Source organism: Callorhinus ursinus, unplaced genomic scaffold (assembly GCF_003265705.2).
Source record: "Callorhinus ursinus isolate GAN/ISIS: 27379988/994484 unplaced genomic scaffold, GSC_fseal_2.0 scaffold4, whole genome shotgun sequence".
Taxonomy (NCBI): domain Eukaryota; kingdom Metazoa; phylum Chordata; class Mammalia; order Carnivora; family Otariidae; genus Callorhinus; species Callorhinus ursinus.
This window is the reverse complement of record NW_027397066.1, coordinates 11249907-11274906: the sequence shown is the minus strand read 5'-3', so window position 1 is coordinate 11274906 and position 25000 is coordinate 11249907. Positions and strand designations below refer to the sequence as shown.

The 25000-nt window shown below is 36.4% G+C and overlaps 1 protein-coding gene across 14 annotated transcripts in view; it reads right to left on the bottom strand.

Moving 5' to 3' along the window:
* The window catches only part of CPEB2 (cytoplasmic polyadenylation element binding protein 2), a 70985-nt gene that overhangs the window by 2216 nt on the left and 43769 nt on the right, over positions 1-25000 (bottom strand). For 12 of the 14 annotated variants that reach the window (XM_073891441.1, XM_073891443.1, XM_073891442.1 and 9 more), the window contains 6 exons: positions 17257-17427; positions 16021-16110; positions 10758-10876; positions 10364-10478; positions 7510-7691; positions 1-1779 (listed from right to left, as the gene is read on the bottom strand). The exon at positions 1-1779 is cut by the window's left edge and continues 2216 nt beyond it. In XM_073891441.1, the coding sequence (XP_073747542.1) occupies positions 1552-1779; positions 7510-7691; positions 10364-10478; positions 10758-10876; positions 16021-16110; positions 17257-17427 (905 nt within the window). In that variant the 3' untranslated portion in view covers positions 1-1551. The remainder of the gene's footprint in view (positions 1780-7509; positions 7692-10363; positions 10479-10757; positions 10877-16020; positions 16111-17256; positions 17428-25000) is intronic. The other 2 variants (XM_073891440.1, XM_025887298.2) reach the window with 1 other exon arrangement.

Genomic DNA, 25000 nt, shown 5'->3' with positions numbered 1-25000 from the left:
ACTATTGCATGTTTCCATGCCACTTTCTCAAAAAAACTGCAAGCAAAGTCATTACCAAAATTCCTTCATCAAAATCTAAAAAAAAAAGCAATTCTTAACCGTTAAGAACAATGTTCCATGCAACAGTGACCCCAGTTTAGACAGAAGACCCCAATATACATAGGTCAAACACATAAGCAAGTTTAAGCCAGATTTCACCATTGTCTTTAAGGTAAAACTGAATTTTATGCAACTAGCCATCTGTATATTTCCCCATCTCCATTTTGACTTTACTTAGGTTTACTAAGTTTTGCATTCTTCTATAAAGTTCATTTGTTTAGATATGGGCTTCCTGTGGGTCTTACATTTGGTGACTGGTTAGCAGTGTGCTGGCCATCTTTGGTTTATAAAGGATGTCTTAACCGTGAACTATCAAAGGGGCTAAAATCAACCTTCTTTAAAATTCTAGTATTTTTCTTTTATTCAATCTTTTATCTATACTATATCACTGCACATGAATTAGAACCGCACATCACAAAATTGCACAGGGATTACAAATATTACATCCAGTCTGCATAAAATCGAATTCCACTACCGACCAGATCACAAAATGGCTGCACTCTCTAATCTAAAACTAATTTGCATATTGTACACATGTAGGACAAATTTTTAACTTGAAGTCACAATAATGCATGCAAGTTTGCTTTTTTTTAAACAAATTTTATAATTTGTTCATGCTACCTAGATTCAAGAGAGCTTTTTTGAACATTTGCAATACCTCACCTCTTGTTAATAATTCTAGTGCATGCATAAGGTGTATACAGGTAAGTAAACATGCATTTTTTTCACATTCTAAAACTATGGCAGTTTAGGCCATATTGTGCTGCCTGCATTTTATCTGCAATGCAGTGTGTCTCTAACGTTTTCAATCCCGTATTAATAGGTGGCATTTACACATAACACCTATATAGCAGCAAAGCTAATACAGCTTGTGATTAAAAATGTTTAAAAATAGCTAATAAATCAGATTATCTTGAGGTATTATTTCTTGCAAGTCAAAATGGAGAGCAAAAAAATCAACCCTAATTTTTAGTTTATGTATACACTGAAAATAGCAACAATAAAAATAAGCATTTGTAGCAGACATATTCCATCTTCACTATATTTTGCTACCTTTGGTAAATTACTGGGGCAGATCTTGAAGTTAAAAACCCACGTTTAGAAATAAGTGCACGCTTCACCCACTATATAGCAGCAGACTGTTTGCCCCTACGCAAAACATTCTCATATCTAATTTTAACTTTACATATAAAAATAACTTGGAGAAAATACAAAAAAACATTTTATTTTAACATGAAAATATCACAAAAATTAGTAAGCCTGAGATGTAGGGTTTTGGTGAAAAACAAGAGGCTTGTAGTGTTTTGGCTGCTGATAAAGATGCATGTATTGGTAGCTGGGGTGAAAGCAGAAGAATGCACTTATTTCTTCCGCATGTCGCGTCTTCAGACACAGTAAGCCACATGCACCCTTTCTTTCCTTGTTACATACACAGAGGCCGGTGTGCTATTCTTAGTTCCAGCGGAAGTGGATCTGACGTGGGCGATCAGCACCTTCCTTTACCAATGGCTTATGGAACTCACGTCCTGCACGGGAGTGGATATTTGCCCAACAAAACTCACAGTAATACTGCAGGCAAGTGACATTGGCACAGAAAAAGGGAGCAAATTTTCCACCACAGCGTGCGCCCTGGCATTCATCACACATCTGGTCATCTAGCACATATGGCTTTACCTCCACCTGGAAAGAGAGACAAAAAAATCTCCCATTAATTCTGCTTCAGAAATCATTTTAGTGAATTTAAAATGTTCATGGTGTTCGAGAAAAGGACCAGCAATAAACATTGAGAAAGTAGGCAGTTTCCCAGGGAAATAGCTTTACCATGTAGTAGGTTAAAAAACAAAAAACTAAAGCAAAAACAAAAACCAACAACGAAGTCACTCTGTTCTGGCACTGATCATCTTTTTCTAAGATGTTTCATGTTTGTAAGTGACCATGTGGTTAAACGAGCATTTGGTTTTAGTTTGGTAATTTTATTTTATTTTGATACGTTTTCTTCAGAGGACTATAAACTGAGTGGTATTTACTGTATTTTTCAAATGCAGAAAATACTTTAAAAAAATCTATACCTCTAACTGATTCGTAAAACATTCTACCCTCACCTTCTGTGAAGTAACATTTTTAAAACACCTGTGTGTTAATATATTTGGGGCAGGGTGATTGTGAGTGAAAAAGAGAAGGGCATGGAAGACAAATGGTTTTTACACCTTTCCCCCTTCATTCCAGTAGCACCTGAGAGACAGCCCAACTGCAAAACACCACTGATTATAGCAACACTTCTGTATGTACCCTGCTTGTAACTACTTGGTACACACACACCAGAACTGGATAATCTTATTAAGGGCATGTCTAGACTTCTGTGAATTTATGAGATATAAAGTCAAAGGCCCACTGAGAAGGCCTGACTCAGAAGACCTCAGACCCCAGGCAGCTGAGTGCTAAGCCTTTTCGACCTTAGTTTACCTGTCAAGTGAGAAGAATCCTAGAACCTAATTCACGGAGCTGCAAGGATTAGATGATGCAGGTAAAAGCACTGAAGGCAGTGCTTGGCACACGGCAGAAACTCTGTATGCCAGTGCTGCCTAATAATTACTACGAATGGAGGGCTACTACCTTTGTCTGACTGAACGGTGCCAGGCAGCTTAAGACCTCAGCCTTTCCTGAGGAAAGGAGAAAAATCTGAGTGTTTAAAGGGTTTGGTTAAAGTAGTGTTTGCCCAAGGTAAAAAATAACAAACAAACAGTTTCTATTCTGAATGTATTAATACTTGCATGTGTGCAGAAAATGAGCATATAAGGGTATTTTCTGAAGCATTTTTTGTCACAACAGCAACAATGAACAGGGAAAAACCCAAAAGATGAAAAAGACTATAAAACAAACATTTGATAGAAAGGTAATGGAATTAAGTTGTTTATATTTGCATTTCATTGATTAGGGCTGGATAAACATTTTACATACATTGAACATTTTGCTTTTCTGAACAGTATCTTTTGCATATTTTCCTGCTGGACGTTTTTTTCCATTGGCCTTTTTTTTAAAGATTTTATTTATGTATTTGACAGAGGGAACACAAGCAGGGGGAGTAGGAGAGGGAGAAGCAGGATTTCTGTTGAGCAGGGAGTCCGATGCGGGGCTCAATCCCAGGATCCTGAGATCATGTCCTGAGCCAAAGGCAGACGCTTAACGACTGAACCACCCAGGTGCCCCAACTGGCCTTTGTTTTTGTTTTTTTTTTTGAAATACTTTATTATTTATTTGACAGAGAGAGAGACACAGCTAGAGAGGGAACACAAGCAGGGGGAGTGGGAGAGGGAGAAGCAGGCTTCCCACTGAGCAGGGAGCCCTATGCAGGGCTCCATCCCAGGACCCTGGGATCATGACCTGAGCCGAAGGCAGATGCTTAATGACTGAGCCACCCAGGCGCCCCCTGGCCTTTGTTTTTTTTTAAAGATTTTATTTATTTATTTGACAGAGAGAGCGAGAGCAGGAACACAAGCAGGGGGAGTGGGAGAGAGAGAAGCAGGCTTCCTGCAGAACAGGGAGCCCGATGTGGGACTCGATCCCAGAACCCTGGGATCATGACCTGAGCCGAAGGCAGATGCTTAATGACTGAGCCACCCAGGCGCCCTGGCCTTTGGTTTTTTAAAAGATCTTTGACACTCAGTCTAAAATTTTTATGCTCTATCTTTATTTTTCAACTTTTTCCTTTATGGATCCTATCTTGATTGCCAGGCTGCTATTTCTGATTATCTTCATTATAATATTACATAACTATGTATATATAGCTATATATAGTATTGTTATTAAAGAAATTACCAAAGAATATCCCAAAGTGGCATAAGAATTACTAGATTTCATTTTACTAGATGATAAACAAAATGAGCACAGGGAAAGTGTCTGCTCAATACTTAGTTCCCAGGAGCTAGCAGAATATTTAGCACAAAGTAGAAACTGTATCTGAATAAATGTGGTACATTTACGTATGCTTCTGGGTTTCTTTCTCATGATTATATCTCTTGGCTTTACTGTAATTGAAGACAGAGTGTCTGTGTGGTTTACTTCATTTCCATAATACCTCATAAACCTCAAAAAATTCTTGGTGCTCAGGAGTTACTTAATGTAAAACTGCTGAATAAAATTTCAAAATGCAATAAATTCAATTATTTGTATTTCAAACTTCTAGGTATCATTTTATGAAGCTAATCTAATTACCTTCAAAATCACAGACTTTAAAGATAGAAAATTGGATTTCAGACTTAAGATTTTAGATTATTCTGATTATTTCTGATTAATAATCTCTAAAAATTAACCCTTGTATTTGTGAAAAGGAGTTGGAGTTTCATCAATTCTGTACCTAATCTTTTTTTCTATTTTGATGCCCTTCCCTATTTTACTTCAGAGAACCTATCTGTATACTTTGTCGCCTGGATTCATAACTAATGAAATAATTCATATTTAATTATCCAACTTGAACTGTAACACAGCTCCCTTCAGTAAGTACCAGAAGGCACAGTGAGTAATATTACTCATGGAATAACATACCAAAATTACAATGAATTACACTTTTGTGGTGACGGTGCTTCCCAGCTTTTGGGGAGATAGGGATTAAATCTCAAAGCATTCATGAGCCAAAAGAGTAAGCTGAATGAACAATTTTAATCCTCCCCAAATCTTTGGGTTATCAGTTATAAATTTAAAATTAATCTGATATTATGGTTTAATAACTACATTCATACTAGAGACATGAAAGGTATAAAGATATGTTTGTGTGTGTGTTTGTGTGAGAGCAATACTAGTGACTTACGAAATACTTAAGGCTCAAAATCTTTTTTTTTTTTTTTTAAGATTTTATTTTTAAGTAATCTCTATACCCAACGTGGGGTTCAAACTCATAACCCCAAGATCAAGAGTTGAATGCCCTACCAACTGAACCAGACTGACATCTCTTGTTATTTCAGATAAAGTTCAAAATATGTCTTAAGCAGCACATATCTTTTTTTTTTTTTTAAAGATTTATTTATTTATTTTGAGAGAGTGAGAATGAGAGAGAGAGAGCGCACATGAGAGGGGGGAGGGCCAGAGGGAGAAGCAGGTTCCTCGCTGAGCAGGGAGCCTGAGCGGGACTCGATCCCAGGACTCCAGGATCATGACCTGAGCCGAAGGCAGTTGCTTAACCAACTGAGCCACCCAGGCGCCCCATTAAGCAGCACATATCTTAAAAAATAAGCTTTTCTCTCAGGCATTTCAATGCCTTTTTAAGAAGGCATGCATGTGTTTCTTAATTCACTTGCTCTGCATCTGAGTTGTTCTTTAGGAATAAATACTCTGCCTCAAATAATTGGTCCTTCACTATCATTTTGGAAACAAAGAAGGAGAGGTAAGACACTGCAACAATTTTTTACCCTTGCTCCTGCATGTTAAATAACTATAATTATATACAATGTAGGTAACCTCCTCAGTTGACTGGATCACTTCTTTGCAAAAGTTAGGGTTAGACTAGATACATGGTCTAAAGCATGGCTGCACATTAGAATCACCTGGGAGCTTTATAAATTCCTGCTGCCCCTGACCAATTATAACAAAATCTCTGGGGGTCAGGGGATGGGGGAACCCAGATGTCCAAGATTTTTCTCAAATCCCAGGTGACTTTTTTCTATAGCTGAGGGTGAAAACCACTGGATTAGAGGAATTCCAGTTCAACAAATTTTCCTGCATGGTGGAATTAAAGCAGAGACCTTCCACTTAGACATTGTGTGTGTGTGCGTATGTTTTGCAATATTTTAAGTAACAATGCAAAAAAATCACTCTGCTTGTATGAACTGAACCTATACTGTACTTTTCCCCCCCTAAATGGGATGGCTTGGTAATTAAACTGATGACTACTTTTAGAGTCCATGGTCTAGTCAGACCAATCCCTCGATCCCTGGACTCCAGGATCATGACCTGAGCCAAAGGCAGTCGCTTAACCGACTGAGCCACCCAGGCGCCCTCAAACCATATTCCTTAACCAGCTCCCCTGCTTCCAAAATAGTCTTTTAATATACACAGACAGGCTCAAAGAGAAACTTCAAGAAATTGTTACACTGGGAAAATACAGACTCAAGTAATATCTACTAATTTGGATGTAAAAAAAGTTAAATTACCTCTTATTCTTAGCGTATCTCATCTGTACTACAATGCAAACATGATTATTTTAGAATACTGCTTAGCTGTATATAGGAACTATGAACAGATTTTTAGTATGAAATAGATTTGCAAATGAACAACTGAGTTTGGGTCACTCCTTTTCCCTATTTTAGATGGTAATCAGTACTAGGAATTATTCAATGGGGTGGCTCTTAAGTTAACATTGATAGGACTTCCTAAAAAGTTTTTATTGTGATTACCTAAACAATGCTACTAAAGAGTAAATGTTTTAAAGTTTAGGATAATAATCTTGTGTGTTATAGTTAGGAAAATATACACAGCATATTATTTTAAATTTAATGATAAAAGATAAAAACATGTAACTAACACTCAGTGCCAAACTCTAAATGTTTCTACATATGAGAATTCATTTAATCCTCAAAGTAACTGTGAAAGAGATACTATTATTGCTTTCCATTTGATAAATGGGGAAAAAGAAGCATACTGAGGGTTAATTTCCTGTGGATTACAGAGCACATGATGTAAATGGCATCCTGGGCATACTGGCTCCAGGGTACAAGCTCTTTTCTTTTTCTTTTTTTTTTTTTTTTAAGATTTTATTTATTTGAGAGAGAGCACGAGCAGGGGGAGGGTCAGAGGGAAAGGGAGAAGCAGATTCCCTGCTTGCAGGCCTCCATCCCAGGACCCCGGGATCATGACCTGTGTCTAAGGCAGATGCTTAAGTGCACCCAGGGTACAAGCTCTTAAAACAGGCTCTGCCTCTATGGTTAGAAAGGTATTAAGACCTTATTGGTGGAGTAAAAAAAAACCCCAAAAAACAAAAAACAAAAAAACAAACCCACAACTTGACATGCTTTTACAATGACATTTACATTTTGTATATTGTATCTAAAGTTCAAAGTATGGGGATGCGTGGGTGGCTCAGTCAGTTAAGTGTCTGCCTTCAGTTCAGGTCATGATCCCAAGGTCCTGGGATGGAGTCCCGCATCAGGCTCTTTGCTCAGTGGGGAACCTACCTCTCCCTCTGCCTGCCCCCCCCCCTCTCTTTTTGACAAATAAATAAAATCTTAAAAAAAAGAAAATAAAGTTCAAAGTATGTTCAATAATGTTATATTTCAGTGATATTTTGATATAATACTCTAAGAGTTAAAGATATATAAAAAAATAAAGTGTTTTAATTATATTATTAACTCGGTAGGGTAGTAAGCTTTGGATCAGTATCTTATTATAGGATGTTAAATGCTTTCCCAATATGCAACTTACGCGTTTATCAATATCCCCATGCTGAAGCTGAACAAACCGAGCACTGATGGCAGCAATATAGCTCTGCTGATTGGAGAAAGCAACTCGACCAGCACCTTTTGGGTATTTTAGCTCAGGATCTGTGTCAATTCCTGCATAACAAACTCCACCATATAGCCGGTCCATGATCATAGCAAGTTCCACTTGAAAAGGAAAAGAAATTCACATCAAATGTGAGAGAACACAGTAAATCAACAGTTTTTAAGTACTTTTTTAAAAAGGAAAAGACAATAGGATAAATAGTTTTATGCTGTTTTCTACATGCAATCCTTCCACCTGCATACTGGACCCAATCTGCTCTCAATACAGAATTACTTGGCAATTCTCCTCTCTCCTTTTTGTATCATGTTTTTCCCTCTCTACTGGATCATTCCCAATCTTTAAAAAAACACAAAACAAAACTCCTAATTCTATTTTTCTCCCTCTCAGTGACTGCTTAATTTCTTCTATGTTCTCCCTTTACAGCCAAATTGTTAATTTTTTTTTCTTCTACTACCTCATCCCTCTCTCTTCCCATTCCTTGTTCAAAACTTTCACCCTATGACTCCATTTTGCCAACTACCTGGAAGCAGCACTGAACACAGTTAATCTCTACTTTCTCCATCTGGCTTTCAGGACACATTTTTCTACTACTTTTCATCCCACCTCACAATTCCTTCTTAGCCTTCCTTGCTGGTTCCTCTTCGAACCCTTAACTCTTCAATGTCAGAATACTCTTTCATGAAGTCCGTGGTTTTTTCCTCTATACTCGTAGCTACAGTGACTTCATCCCATCTCATGGCTTTAAATACCATCTATCTGTTTTCAGCTCCTAAATTCCTATCTCCAGCCTGGGCCTCTTCTCTGGACTCCAAACTCATCTATGCAACCATCAGGAGACGGTCAACTGGAGTTGTTGTCCTGGACAACTCATATTGACATTTAACAGACCTTCCTCACTTAGTTTGAAATGGCACTCCTGATCTTCCACTATCCCATTAAATCTGCTCCAATGAGTTTCTGCTGACTCAGCTGGTAAGCAATAGAAAAGATGAAGTTGCCAAGACCCTTGCCTTCATCCTTTCTATTTTCTGTTTTGCCCCACTATACATGCAATCCTATGAACCTGATTTTCCAGACCTATCTAAAATCTAATCTCTTCACCTCCATCAACTAACACCCTCTTCCAAACTCTATTTTTCATCTGGATCGTGGCAATAGCCTTAACTCTTTGCTTCTGATTTACTGTCAAAACAATAGCAAGGCCAGTCAAAATTTATTTTCAAAACAGTAGCAATAGTAATTCTTAGTTATCAAATATAAATGGCTTAACTAAAATTTCTACTTAGGAACTCGAAATGGTACCACAAACTTGCTTTCAAAACCAAGACCACAATCTTCCTTCTCCAGTGTTCTTTATCTCAGTAGAAGGTACCATTATCTAAGACTTAAAGCTGAGATTCAGCCTTTGAGTTTACCTCATAAATTGTCTGTGACATGTGTTCACTTCGCTCCTCACCACTGCCACCTTCAATCCAAGCTCACATTATCTTTCTCCTGTCCTGCAAGAATGGGCTCCTAAAATGGTCTACCCATATCTACTCTCAACCCAACTGCCCCCAAAACATGTCATTAGCTACATTTATCTAAAAGTCTTCATTAGTTTCCCCTTGTTCTGAGGATAAATACCAAATTAGCTTATCAGACTTGTATGATCTGACTCCTATTCACTTTTTCAATGCCTTTTTTTTTTATCTCTCCCCTCTTCTTATACTCCTAGTCAGCCACTCTGGATTTCTTTCAGTTCCTCCAATGCCCTCCACACTTCCCTCCACTAAAGATCTTTGAATATGCTCTTCCCTTTGTCTGAAACACACTCCTCACAACCCTCCTGCCACCTCAACTCTATTCCTTCTACTGTGTGTCAGCTCAAATACAAGTATCTCTAAATATCAGACTATAACACATTCCCTTGATGCTCTATTTTCTACAGTCTTTCTTTGTAGCAGTTATGTTCTATAGGTATTTACATGTGTGAACGGTTCTTTTAACATATATCTCCTATACTGACTGGAAGAGGATGTTCTCAGTGGTGGAAGGCACTAACACACTTCACAGGGCACATGGAATCATAAAACATGCTTGTACAGTGGGCATTTAGGTCTGTAATTATGTTTCTAGATGACATTTCTGGTAAATCTCTGGTTTCTGCTTACTCATGAACAGAAGTTTCTTACTTATCAAAGCACTATTAAAAAAAAATCCCACACTTCTTCAAAGATCAGAATCAACCCACATAAAATAAACAGACCCCAAATTCTTATATTTTAGAGAATTACACTTAAGAAGTCAGAAGTATTTGGATTCTTCTTATAGTCTGCTTGGAGTTAACTATTAATATTGATAGATGAGTGTCCACTTCTCCACTTACTTGACGGTTTTAAGAATGCTTCTCAGAATTCTGTAGTGAACAACTCTTGGAGCATAAGGAATCTGCCCCTTGCCTGCCCAATAGTGCCAAGTACATAATAGCTCTCCAAAATTTACTGAATTCATATTTAATTTTTTTTAAAAGGAAGCAACATTTGTTAACATTCTACTTACCAGCCCAGGGCGCCTGGGTGGCTCAGTTGGTTAAGCGACTGCCTTCGGCTCAGGTCATGATCCTGGAGTCCCGGGATCGAGTCCCACATCGGGCTCCCTGCTTGGCAGGGAGTCTGCTTCTCCCTCTGACCCTCTTCCCTCTCGTGCTATCTCCCATTCTCTCTCTCTCAAATAAATAAATAAAATCTTTAAAAAAAAAAATCTTTAAAAAAAAAAAAAAAATTCTACTTACCAGCCCTTAATGGCCTAGGAACACCTCCAACAAAAATTGTTTTTCGAGGATCCAAAGGCTGAGAACCATCCATCACAAAATCACTATCACTTAAGTTCCAAGGACGGATCTGAACCTATGAAGAAAATCACATCACTGTAATGGGTCTTATTCCCTTGACAACTTAGGCTGCTTTGTGCCAATTAACAGTGGTCCTTTTATTTTTCAAAATTCTGTACACTTGGATTTGAAAACAAATTATTTTTTTTTAATCCAGATACTATAAGTTATCCAGATTTTTAAAAACTGAACTCTTAACATGGTATTTTAACTTTTATATCATTAATAATTACTTCAAATCAGTTTTTGGAAAACTCGCATTTGTAGCCTAAAAGTTCACGTAGTATTTACTTACTGGTTTGTCCTTGATGGTGGGGCTGGAAACACACAGATAGAGTTTTCCATCTTCTTCAATACAAGCATCAATTAGTGCCTGAACTGAGCTCTCTTCTTGAAAGAGAAGGAATGCATAGCCTGTAATAACCATTAAAAATGAGGCAATATGGCAAAGTAAGTGATTTCACCCCAAATTTCAGTACTGTTTAGAAAATACATGCTTTTGGAAAAGAAAAAAAAATTATCAGATAGAACCGGAACCATTAAACTTTCTATAGGAGAACACAATACCCTATGGAATACACACAAAAACATACTCATTAATTAGCTATCCTATATAGAGTGCTTACTATCCAATTCCTTGCTAACAGCTTTACATAAATTATTTCATTTGCTTTCCACAACAAGTCTGTAAGACATTATTCCCATTTTATAGAAGAAAAACCTGAGGTATCCAGCAGTTAAAATGATTTGCCCCAAGTCAGTCACAGGAGCAAGCAGTTAATGGGGTAATTGCAAACCCAGGGGAGCCCCCAAGGTCTCCCAACATACTGTCTTAATCAAGAACTTGGCAGGATTAACCCCTTGAGCATATTAGGAGCAGAAGATTCCTAGAAATGCCCTCAGGCTAAGACACGTTCTGGTGCACACTTTGGACTAGAGCACACTTGGAAAGGCCCAACAATTTCCATAAGGAAGGGGAAATAACCACAGTCAGCATGACAACTTCAAAACTGTACTAAGAAAACTACCTTAAGGAGGCTGGAGTGAAAATGGGTACTCCAGCATGGGTCAGAACCTTAAAATCAAACTCAACTGGGATGAGCTGTGGAACATTCCTTTCAAATAGTCTGAAGACTATGTTTGGACTTTGGACCCAAGCTCTTGCTTATATGCCTGTACCTTTGGGAAATATGCCCTTCCTCCTTTCTTTGTGATAACAGATTGTCAATCTTTAAGGAGAAGAGACTTCATTATAAAAAGAAAGTATCAAAATTTACACTGCAAGTTCACCATTATGTAATTATTCCTTAGAAGCTTGATAACTGACCAAAATACACACCCTTTCCTTGATGAGATTTCTATGCAAACAAACCTAGAGTATTGTAATCTGGTTCTAATACGAAGAAGTCATCAAGCAGGCCATGCACGCACATCTATTTATTCCATTAGACAATGGTAAATGTGAGGTCATGTTTTATGCAGAAATCAAAACACATAGCTTTATTGCCAGCAATGGCTGTAATTGCCACAAAGGTCTGATGCGACACAAAAGTGCTTCATATTAAAATTATAATACCTGATGGCATAAATAAGCCATCAAACCAACCTCTGCAATAGAAACTTCCAAAGGTGTGATTATGCAAGATTAGGAAAACACATTGTAGACGTTTCCAACTGCTAGAAACAATTTAAATATGCTTGAAAAAATAAAAAATGAAGACTGGTTTTAAGTGACGGCTTTAATTTTGTAACAAGTTAAGGATTTGAGAGTTATAACTGTTTTGTAATAATTAAGAGGCTATAAGACCAATTTACTAAAACAGTATTTTAAATTCAGTATTTTTAATGTTAAGATTTGTGATATTAATTTTTGATATTAATATTTTAATTTTGCTTAGTTTTAAAGTAATACTTTACAGTCAATATATTTTTTAAAGATTTTATTTGACAGAAAGAGAGAGAGAGAGAGAGAAAGCACGAGCAGGAGGAGGGCCAGAGGGAGAAGCAGGCTCCCCGCTGAACAGGGAGCCTGATGCGGGGCTCAGATCCCAGGACCCTGAGATCATGACCTCAGCCGAAGGCAGATGCTTCACTGACTGAGTCACCCAGGCACCCCTACATTCAATATTCTTTTTTTTTTTTTTTTTTTAAAGATTTTATTTATTTATTTGAGAGAGAGAATGAGATAGCATGAGAGGGGGGAGGGTCAGAGGGAGAGGCAGACTCCCCGCTGAGCAGGGAGCCCAATGCGGGACTCGATCCCGGGACTCCAGGATCATGACCTGAGCCGAAGGCAGTCGCTTAACCAACTGAGCCACCCAGGCACCCTACATTCAATATTCTTAATATTGCTTACTGATTTGTGTGATTATTAGGGAAGAAATGTTTGTATCACAAAACTAAGCCACATGGCAGGTAAATTATGATCTAGCTAAGGAAGACCATTAAATATTAAAATACTCTTACCAAAAACATACTATACAGCAAATTAATACTCACATAGGGTGAACCTTATTCACTGTAAAGGAAACATAAGTACATGTGTGGCTCCATATCCAAGGGCTCACTGGATGCTTTCTGTACCAGTGTTTCCAAAGCATGGAAAATGAATTACAACAATGACAAAACTGCTTAAAAGAACAAGGTTTGGAAACACTGGTCTTTGATAATGACAATTAACTATAATTGTACCAAAAACTATGATTTGCCAGTGCTACTTTTTTGAGGTCTTTTTGTTTTGTTTTGTTTTCAGTCTGAGAAAATAAACTAACCATCACCACAAAAACCACAATGACAACAACAATGGAAATAAGAGCAACAAAGACAGCAACTATTCTGTTTGATTAAATTTGTGTCAACACATCTTTCTAGGCTTAGAGTCCATCATCCTGTTATATGAACAAGGGGCTCAGGCAAAAAATGTATACCTGTCTCCACACAAACCAATTTTCCTTCCTTTCTAAAACTGTATTTCAATTCCTGCCTGGAACTCTGTTCAACTCCTTTATGTCTATATAGATTACACAATACCTTCAGATTTCATTCAGAACTTCTCAGGGCGCCTGGGTGGCTCAGTTGGTTAAGCGACTGCCTTCGGCTCAGGTCATGATCCTAGAGTCCCGGGATCGAGTCCCGCATCGGGCTCCCTGCTCAGCGGGGAGTCTGCTTCTCCCTCTGACCCTCTTCCCTCTCATGCTCTCTATCTCTCATTCTCTCTCTCTCAAATGAATAAATAAAATCTTAAAAAAAAAAAAAAAAAAGAACTTCTCAGTGAAGCCTTCCCCACCTACTTCAGGTCAAAGGAACTTCTCCATCCTGTAGTATTTATAGCTGTTTGTATCATTTGTTAGCCAATTATTCCGTGCATTACCAAGAATACAAAGATGAATAAAGGCAGAGTCTTACAGACTATGGGAAGAATTGGATATTAGCAAAATCATCACAGATTTATAGAGTTGTAAAAATGTAACACTGTAGCTGTGACGAGTGCTATGAAAGAGCAGAGCAGTGCTAGGAGAGCCTACAACACGAATATGGGTGCCTGCGTGGCTCAGTTGGTTAAGCAACTGCTTTCAGCTCAGGTCATGATCCCGGAGTCCTGGGATCGAGTCTCGCATTGGGCTCCCTGCTCAGCAGGGAGTCTGCTTCTCCCTCTCACCCTACCCCCTCTTGTGCTCTCTCTCTCTCTGTTTCAAATAAATAAAACAAAATCTTAAAAAAAAATACAACAGGAATATGTGAATCGTTAGGCAAGTCCTGAAAGTATCCTGTGAGCAACCAATGTTTAAACAGACAAATGGGGGTATGTAGATGAAGACACGAGAGGGGCCTTCAGGGTGAGAGAGAATACCATACGTAAGAGCCCTAAGGCAGGAGAGAACAAGGCTGGTTTTTGGAACCAAAACAAGAACCAATAGTGGGAGAAGAAACCAGAGAGATAGGGAGGCTGGGCAGGGCAAACAGATTTTTGCCTTTATTCTAACTAAAAGAAACCACTGAAGGGTTTTAAGTAGATGGTCAAGAGACAGCACTATCAGATGAGTTTTCAGAGAGATTATTCTGGCTGTGCCATGGGAGAAAAACTGAAGAGAGCCAGAGGTATGGACAGACTAGTCACATTCCTGAAGTAGGCCAGGGCACTGGTAACTTAGGCTGGAATATTAGAAACTAACTGGCATTTTTATTGAACACTCAAAAAACTTTATAAAGGGCCAAGAAAGTGAAAGAATGGACAACATATTAAAATTCAGCAATAAATTAAACTCAACAACAGATTAAAACTCAGATGAACAAATGAACATCCACATCTATATGGAGCTAATTTTCTCCCTAAACTAAGTATCAGGACCTCCAAGTCCAGTACATGGAGAAAGGTCTATAGCTTTAATCAGATTCTCACAGAGACCTGGGATTCAGAATTCCTGCTCAAAAGATGTTCTTGATTCCATAAATATAAGATCTAAAGGTATAAAACAAAAACCACTGTGTTATTCCATTTCTCTAAAAACCTACATGAACTGGTAATGGAGGTTCTAGAATTCTCAGTGACGAAAAGTGAGATATCCCATATAATTCAGTACCAGAAACCTTTAGTTTTTGTATGCCAATAACAATTCTAACATGTTTCCTTTCCCAGAGCCCAAATCAGGCCATTTAACATATCTACGGGAGTCTTTTTTCCAGGCTTGAAAATTCACTTAGCCATGAGAATAATAGGGTTTTTGTTTTTCTAAAATTTTATTTCAATGATGTTCAAAAGAAAAGTCTCTCCCTTTCTTTTTATTCATTTCAGAGAATCTGCCATTAGCAACCTCACTGGATGCATGTTTAATTCTCTCCACTCACCTCCCCTGCTCATTGCAAGCGGTACTTACTTCTGCTCCCCACTGATGGTGGCCTTGCTTTTGCTCTCATGAATGATAGTGTGATTTGTGATCTTGTGCTATGGTGACAAGCCACAGTAGCATCCTAGCAATAAGTTACTAGCACAACTAGGTATTCTCTTCACATCTGATCTCTTTATATAATGGGGGTTCGGAGCAGTCACTTTCTCCTCTAGCTAAATTCACCCACAGAGTAAATATTGCTCTGTTGTTATCTGCTATTGTTTGGAACACTTAAGTAAATCTTGCAATATTTATACTATTCATGTGTTTATATTTTTCTCTCACTTAAAATAGATCTTAATTTCACTGCGTAGAGGGACACTTTTTATATGTCTGTACCCAAGTTACTTAGAAGGATGCTTCAAACAGAGAAAAAAAACCCCTCAAAACATTCGTTGATTTGAGTCTTTGAAATTATTGTCAAATCATTATAGAGAAAGCACGGCAAGGGTCTAATGGTTCCTGAGTGGCTTAAAGTGAAAACTATGATAGTCCTTAAGGCCCATTCTTCCTCACTTGACACGTTATCAGCCTTCACAAATTATTAGTTTTTATATAAAGGTATGATGATACACAATTCTAAAAGAAAAGAAAACACAAAGTAATTGATATTGTCTTATTTGCTCTCATAAAACTGATTCCTTAGAAAATATTAACAATAAAAACTCTTACCTTTTGGTGGAAAATAGGACTTGCTTTCGGCTTTATGAGGCCAATCTACTACCAAAGGCCCAAATCTTCTGAAGCTAGCAGTTATTTCGTCTTAAAAAAGTACAATAATACACATTAGGAATTAGTTTTAATGGTTCATTTTGGAAAAAACAAAAACAAAAAACAAAACAAAAAAACCCCCCAAACCCATATTTTATAAGTTAAAGATTTAATATTTAAAAGTACCAAGTAACCTAAGCTAAACTAGAATATGAAAACTCAAAACACATCTAATACCCTTACTAAAAGAATGTATGAAATAAATAGGAATTTTAGTCAAAATAAATTTATTTTTAAGCAGCACACTGGTCAGAGCAATCAATTCAGTGTGAGTTTTAAAATTTTATATTAACATTGTGTAGATACTAATGGATTGATAGTATACCAAACTATAAATATTACTGGCTTGAAAAACATGCCAACGTTATCTCAAGTTAAAGAGACGATTACTGTTTGATAAGTAAAATCTCATAGGGAAAGAAAAGGTCTGCTAGAACAAGACATGTAGAATGATCACACTCATAAAATATACTAAGGTCTGACACACACCAGGTAGCTTCACTGAAACAAATACAAGTCAAATACAATGATATGCTCTAGGTTATTTCATCACATGAAAACCTTATTATACTAATTAACACTCAGAATAGGTTGTGGATATTTGAATCATAATTGAAACATTTCTCAAAGTGTATCAATATCCTCTTAGTTGTGAATAAGAGTGGCAGATTTCCCACAACTGCACAAACATTAGACAGTTTCAGTATTTTTAATCTTTACTTTGAATTATTTTCTTTTATTATTATACATGATTATTTTTACTATGTTCTGTTTCCATTACCCATTTGGGTTTTATTACCTCTTTCTTACCTGTTTCTAACAGCTTATTTATCCTTAAGGAAATTAAACTTTTGACTATCATGCACTGCAGGTATTTTATTTTGTGTCTTGTATTATGGTAATACAAAAGATTTTAAGTTTTATTAGAAATAACAATATGCATTTTAACATATAAAGAAAAAATCTTTAAACTGTTTAATTACCTCCTATTTTATATTTCAACAGGTGACAGAACATTTAAAACAGAGATGGATATCCATTCTGACTGAAAATCTTGAGGTAAAAAATTCTATACCCCCAATCACATTGTATTTTAAGTTTTTGTTTGTTTGTTTTAAGCTCAAATTATCACCCTACCTTCATCAATATCTGGAGGAAGACCACCAACAAAAACTTTTCGAGAGAAGCGTTCTATTCGTTCTCCATTTTGATGAGCTGAGTAACATGTGGGTGAATTTAAAACACCCACTTGATCATTATGACCATCATCAAGCAGACCATCATCTATTGGAAAGAGGGAAGAACGACCTAAAATATAAGTACAAATATAACTTGAGTCTCAGATATAGGGAAATGCTAAAGTCAGGCACTAAAATAGCAATGACAAATTCAAAGGCTTAAAATAAGGTGACACAGGTGTAAAAAAAATAAGGGAAATTCAGATAGTTTAAGGTTTTAATTACCTGGATTCAAAAGAGAAGCAGTCTGAAGAATTACTTAGAAATAAACGTAGTCATATGACAACAATTATACTGCAAACAAACACTAGATCACTTCAATTTTTTATGGAAAGCAGTAAGAATCTGATGTATGGGGATAGTTTAAACTGCATGTGTAACAGGAGAAACCTTTGAGAAACTGGTGGCAAAAGGGAAATGGCAGAGATTAAATAGATAAGAGCACATAATAAAAAGCCACTTGCAGACCACAGTAGGGATGGACAAAGGCAACAAGTAAGACTTGCATATAAGGTTTTGAATTAATTGATTACATATGTGACAATTATATAAAAGGGTAGACGGGGCTTCTGCACATGTGCAAAACAGAAAAAGGCATCCCCTCTAGGGCTTTGGTCCCCATCTAAGCCCAGCATTCAGGGGGTACACCCTTTGTACAGGGCATGTCCTGTATAATTCTCTGCCAATCCTGATGCTAGACTCCATGGGATTCAACAAAATAAAATGACCTAATAAAATACAGTCCCCTGTTCTCAGAGAATGTACATTTAGAAATGATAAGATCTATACATATAACTATTGCACATATCCGTAAGAAAGCTTCAAAGTACTTCAGAGGAAGTTTGTTGGAGGAAGGGAGTAGTCTGCCTAATAAATGGGTAACTTCTTAAATCCCCAAGTGAAACTGAATGGCAATTGTGGTAAAAAGGGAAAGCTAGTGGTATTTACTCAGTGCGTTAGAAACATTAGAACATGGTTTTGAGTAAATTTTCCAAGTGGAAGGAGAAACATAAAAGAGGAAAATATGAATTTATTTAAGAAATAGGGAGGAGTCAAAATTGACTACTTCATGTTGGAAATAAGGAGAGTACAAGTAATAAAACAGCTTTGAGGCTAGTCAGAATACTTAGCCTTGAATGCCAGGCTAAAGGAGATGTTTTATTTAGTATGTGATTAAAATAAACAAAAAAATGGATATGCGGGCTCAAGCAAGATAACTTTACTGGTGCTCTGGGAAGACATATAGCAAATGTGGTTAAAGTGATTAGAAATGAGCAGATCAGGAAGCATGAACAGAGGAGATAACTACAGCAGTAAAGAGTAGATATCTGGGAAACAAAACAGAAAAATGGAAAGGAGAAACTAAAAGAAAGCATTAGAACATGAATAATAAGAATCATTAACTAAATATAAGGACAATAAAGACAAAAACTGGTATAAGAAAGGGTAGATATGGAAGGAAACAATCAACAAAATTAAAAGGTAACCTTTGGAATGGGAGAAGACATTTGCAAATGTCAATGACATATCTTTTTTTTTTAAGATTTTATTTATTTATTTGACAGAGACACCGTGAGAGAGGGAACACAAGCAGGGGAAGTGGGAGAGGGAGAAGCAGGCTTCCTGCTGAGCAGGGAGCCTGATGCGGGGCTCAATCCCAGGACCCCAGGATCATGACCTGAGCCGAAGGCAGATTCTTAATGACTGGGCCACTCAGGCACCCCAGACACTAACATATCTGTTAAAAAATTGGCATAAGACCTGAACAGACATTTTTCCAAAGAAGACATACAGCTGGCTAACAGACACATGAGAAGTTACTCATCATCACTCATCAGGGAAATGCAAATCAAAACTACAATGAGATTATCACTCATATCAGTCAGAATGGCTAAAATCAACAACTCAAGAAACAACAGGTTTTGGAAAGGATGCAGAGAAAGGGGAACCCTCTTACACTGTTGGTGGGAATGCAAGCTGGTGCAGCCACTCTGGAAAACAGTACGGAGGTTCCTCAAAAAGTTAAAAATAGAGCTACCCTATGATCCAGCAATTGTACTACCAGTATTTGCCCAAAGGATAAAAAACACTGATTCAAAGGGATACATGCACCCCAATGTTTATAGAATAGCCAAATCATGGAAAGAGAGCCCAAACGTCCGTCAACTGATGAATGGGTAAAGATGTGGTGTGTGTGTGTGTGTGTGTATATATACACACACACACACACACACACACACACACACACACACACACACACACACAATGGAATATTACTCAGCCATCAAAAAGAATGAAATCTTGCCATTTGCAACAATGTGGATGGAGCTAGAGTATTATCCTAAGCAAAATAAGTCAAAGACAAATACCATGATTTCACTCATATGTGGAATTTAATAAACAAAACAGATGAACCCGGGGGTGCGAGGGGGGGTGGCAGGGAAAGAGAGGCAAACCAGGAAACAGACTCTTAACTACAGAGAACAAACTGAAAGTTGATGGAGGGGAGGTGGGCAGGGTGAAATAGGTGATGGGGATTAAGGAGTGCACTTATTGTGATGAGCACTCGGTGTTGTAAGTAAGTGTTGAATCACTGAATTCTACACCTGAAATAATCTTACACTGTATGGTAAGAAACTGGAATTTAAATAAAACCTTGAAAGAAAAAAAAAAAAGAAGGGTAGGTATGTGAAGCTGCATAGACTGAGAGGATATTCAGAATTAAATGTAAGGCAGGGGGTTGCAAATGGTGTGGAGAAAGGAAATAAGCCACATTTTTGAGAAGAGAGTCAAATTTACAGAAATGACATTTGAAGGTTCTTTGTAGTATCACTAGACAACTCCAGAGAGAAATGATGAGGTAGTTCCTTGAGAAACTTAAAAGGAAGTAATGGAACACTCAAGGAGCTCAAGAAAGGAGTGGTAAGAAAAGTATAAGGGAAGTCAAAATATTATTGTAACACAGTGCCAAAGAAAAATGTGATAAAAGTAGAAACAAACAAAAAAAGGAGCCATGAAGTAACAGTGTGAGATGTTAAGATAATCATTTTAAAAAATGACAACTGTATTCAAGGACATGCATGATCTTTGAAGGTAAGCAATTTTAATAAAGTTGGATGGGAGCCATGCTGCATGTAGAGTTTTATAAAGACATCAAAAGAAGATGATTCTTTGGAAGTTTATTAGAGAAGGAAAAAGAGAAAATAAGAATGCAGAGAAATTGTTTTTCTTTCAAGATGGAATGAAAGGTTTTTTTTTTTTTTTGGATGAGGAGACTATGCATAGCATCTGTAGCATGTGCCTTAACATGTACAATATTCAACATTAAAATGTCATTAATATATCATCTTGAAAAATACGACACATAATGATACAAGTGATATAAACAGAGACAATGTGAAATGTGATGGCCTGTGGAGAACTGGGGTTGGGATGAGAAGGAAGTGGGTTATATGTTTGTGAACTGTAGCTAGCTGGATGCTGGAAGTAAGAATCTCAAGTTTCTAACACCAAAAACAGGGAGAAGATCCTATTTGTATAGGAATAAGGAATTATTGTACAGATTCAAATTCAATTTAAGTAAGATGTTCTGAAAGATGTCCTTGTTCACTGAGTTAACTCTGTGAATATTAATGTAACTTTTCCAATACCTTTGCTATCAGAAATAAGGACCAATGTAAAACAAATGTCAATAGTCTGTGTGAACAACAGAAAGTCCTTCAAAAGTATTTTATCTATTTCATTTAAGAAAATAAACCTCATCAAGATCCATTACAAATAATATTGTGAATAACTGGTTCAACTTCTAAGGTTGGACTTTAATAATTCTATATTTTAAAAGGAATAAGATGAAGCAGAAAACATGCATATTAACTAGTTTTTAGTAGAAAAATTACAAATTCAAATTCTATACTTATTTCAGACATGTCAATACATTTGAAATTATTTCACTTTAAAGTGCCCTAACACACATGTGAACTTAGCAGTTCCATGAATATAATAAACAAAGTCTTTCTAATAGATTTTTATCTTGAGCAAAGATATAGATCATAAATATTTAGGTTCTAAATAGAAATACTAAATGCAGGACAAAGGAAATCACTGCGTAAGAGAGGTGACCCAAAAAAGGTTTAAACTTTTTGTGTTAACTATAATACTGTAAGCACATTCATAATATAACTACATTTTAACAATGATTCTATATTACTAACTACAATAGTTTTAACTATAACAAATAAATTATAGTAAATAAAATAACTATCAAAAATCTATAATCTATGTCTAAAATCTAGTAACCAAAGCTCAGCTGAACAAAGGATGTAATAGAAAGTCTAAGAAACATTACACACTGGCCATCCTAACAATTCTCATTGCTAGGGGCGCCTGGGTGGCTCAGTCACTTAAGCATCTACCTTCGGCTCAGGTCATGATCCCAGGATCTTGGAATCGAGTCCCGCCCGCATCGGGCTCCCTGCTCAGTAGGGAGTCTGCTTCTCCCTCCCCCTGCCTGTGTGCTCGCTCTCTCTCTAATAAGTAAAATATTAAAAAAATTTTTTTCATTGCTAGAAAATCATGACCACTTTCGAGAAGCCGTAAAAACTATGGAATTAAGTACTCATTTAAAAGAGGAGTTAACCGAGTATACATCAAAAATTTCACTTTTTATCTTGCCAATTATCTTTCCCTATAACCTAAATTAATATGACTATAAAAGGAGAACCACTAAATAATGACATCTTTCATGTGCAGTACACTTTAAACATGCTTTGTAAGAATGATACACACATATATTTAGTGCCTGAAAATGATTGGCAATAAAGGTAAAATTATATATGTGGGGAGAAGTAAAATTTGATTACAAAATGATCTGGACTAAAATACAACGGTTTTCAACCAAAATTAAATTACCTTTCTCTTTTTTTGCTCTGAAACTAGGATGTATTTTCACGTTCTTACACTTCAAAAGACTGAAGCTGAATGATAATGAAAACACAGTATAAAGTTTGCGGGAGGTAGCAAAAGCTATATGCTTAGAGGAAAATTTCCATACTTAGAGAAATCAAGTTATAGTTTTAAATGCATATTAGAAAAGAAGAAATGCTTAGATAATCCTAGTTTCTGCCACAAAAAGATAGAAAAATAGCAAATTAAATACAAAGAAAGTAGGATGAAGGAATTAAAAAACTAAAATCAATGACATATAATATAGACTAACATGAAAGCAAATCAACAAAGCCAAAAAATAGCTCTTCAAAAACTTATAAAATTGATATACCTCTAAGCAAAGTTTATCAAGTTTATTAAGAAAAAAAAAACTCGGGGCGCCTGGGTGGCTCAGTCGTTAAGCCTCTGCCTTCGGCTCAGGATCAGATGGAGTCCCACATTGGGTTCCCTGCTTGGCTGGAAGCCTGCTTCTCCCTCTCCCACTCCCCCTGCTGTGTTCCTGCTCTCGCACTCTCTCTCTCTCTGTCAAATAAATAAAATATTTTTAAAAAACCCCTCAATTTACCAATACTAAGTATGGAAAAGGGGACATCAACCAACACAGAGCTTATGTACTTTTAATAAAAGGTTACACTTCCTAGTTTTGCAACCCTGATAGTAAAACCTGGTAAGAACATTACAAGAAGAGAAAACTACCTTTCAATATCCCTTATGAACATAGAAGGCAGAAATCCTAAAGAAAATACTGACAGATTGAATCTAGAAATATACATAAATGGAAAACACATCATGATTAAATGGAGTTCACCTCTAGGAATATACCACTGACTGAATCAGTAAAGCATGCTTGATCTTGGGGTTGGGAACTTGAGCTCCATGTTGGGTGTTAGAGTTTACTAAATAAATAAACAAATAAACGGAAAAAAAATTTTAAGAAAGTATAGTGATGTAAGATTAAAATTCTGCTTTTCTCTGTTCAAAAGACGAAGTTTTCTTAAATTGCTGGTTTGCACTTGATAAAAAAAGTAAGCAAAAAAAAAAGAAAATCAATTACTGTAATTCACATTAACAGAAGGAAACAGAAATATCATACAATCATTTCCACAGATTTCGGAAATGCATCTGATAAAGTTCAACAGCCATTCATAATTAAAAATTTCCAGCGAACTAGGAATAGGAAAGAATTTCCACAATCTGATAAAGAGAATTAAAAACTTAGAGTTTACATCTTCAATGATAAACTATCAAATGCTTTCCCCCTGAGATTTGGACGAATGTTCACTATTTCTATTCATATTGTATTGAGGTAGAACTAGTGCAGTAGAATGAGAAAAATAAAGTGTCAAATACTTGCGAGGAAAAAATAAAACTGTCCTTGAAGAACATGATTTCATACGGAAAATTCAAAAGACTCAAACTACTAGAAATAAGTGCATTTAGCTAGGGGACAAATACAAAGTCAACTTAGAAAAATCAACTTATTTCTACATGATAGTACTAATTGGGAAAAAATTTAAAATAATGCCATTCCTTATGTCATCAAAACTCATCAAACAGTAGGAATGAATTAAACGAAAGATATGTTAAGACCTTTACACTGAAAACAAAAATTCGCTGAGAAATTCTACAAGACTAAAGGAAATGAATAGAGAGAAGAAATCAACATGCGAAATGTAAATTCTCTCCAAATTATAAATTTAATACAGTGTCATTCAAAATCCAAGAAAATTTTGTCTTCTAGAAATCTCAAGGAAATTCTGAAATTTATGATAAATCAAAGGATTCAAAACAGTTTTTAAAAAAATCATATAAAAGAATAAAGTCAGAGGATTATACAACCTGATTTCAAGACTTACTAGTTAGCTATGATTATTAAGAACCTAACACTGACGTTAAGATAGGCAAACAGCTAACTGGAACAAAACAGAGTCCAGGAGGAGACTCACAAATTTATAGGCACTTGATGTTTTTCAAGGTTATCAATGCAGTTCAATGTGGAAAGGGAGATTTTTTTCAATAAATGGTGATGAACCAATGGATATCCAGCTGGAGGGGGAAAAAAAAAGGAACCTTGATCCCTATTCTCATACCATACCAAAAATAAATTCAAGACTTAAATGTGAAAGATAAAACAACAAAGTTTCTGGAATTTCTTCATGATGTTTGGGGATAGGCAGTAATTTCTTAGGACCAAAAGGCACTAATGATAAAAGAAAACAACTGGACTTCCATCAGAATTAAATACTTGGCTGCTTATCAAAAGACAGTAAAGTGAAAAGGCAAGCAACTATTAGAAAGTAGGAAAAATGCATAAAGAACTCTTCTTAAATAAAATGGACAAAAGACTTGTACTGAATTAAAAATGGGCAAAAGACTTGTACTGAAAGTTTACAAAAGAATATAATGGATGGGTTATGAGCATATGAAAAGGTGCTTCAACATCACCCTTAGTTATCAGGAAGATGCAGATGAGAACAATAATGAGATGTCACTTTTATGCCTATCAGGATGGGTAAAAATAAAAGCTTAATACAAAGTCACGAGTATAAAACTGGCAAACTAGTTGGTAGTTTCTAATAAAGTTAAACATACATTCACTCTATGAACTAGCAATTCCACTCCTAGTTATACATCAAAGAGAAATGAGTGCTTATATGTGTGTACACACACACACACACACACACACACACACACACACA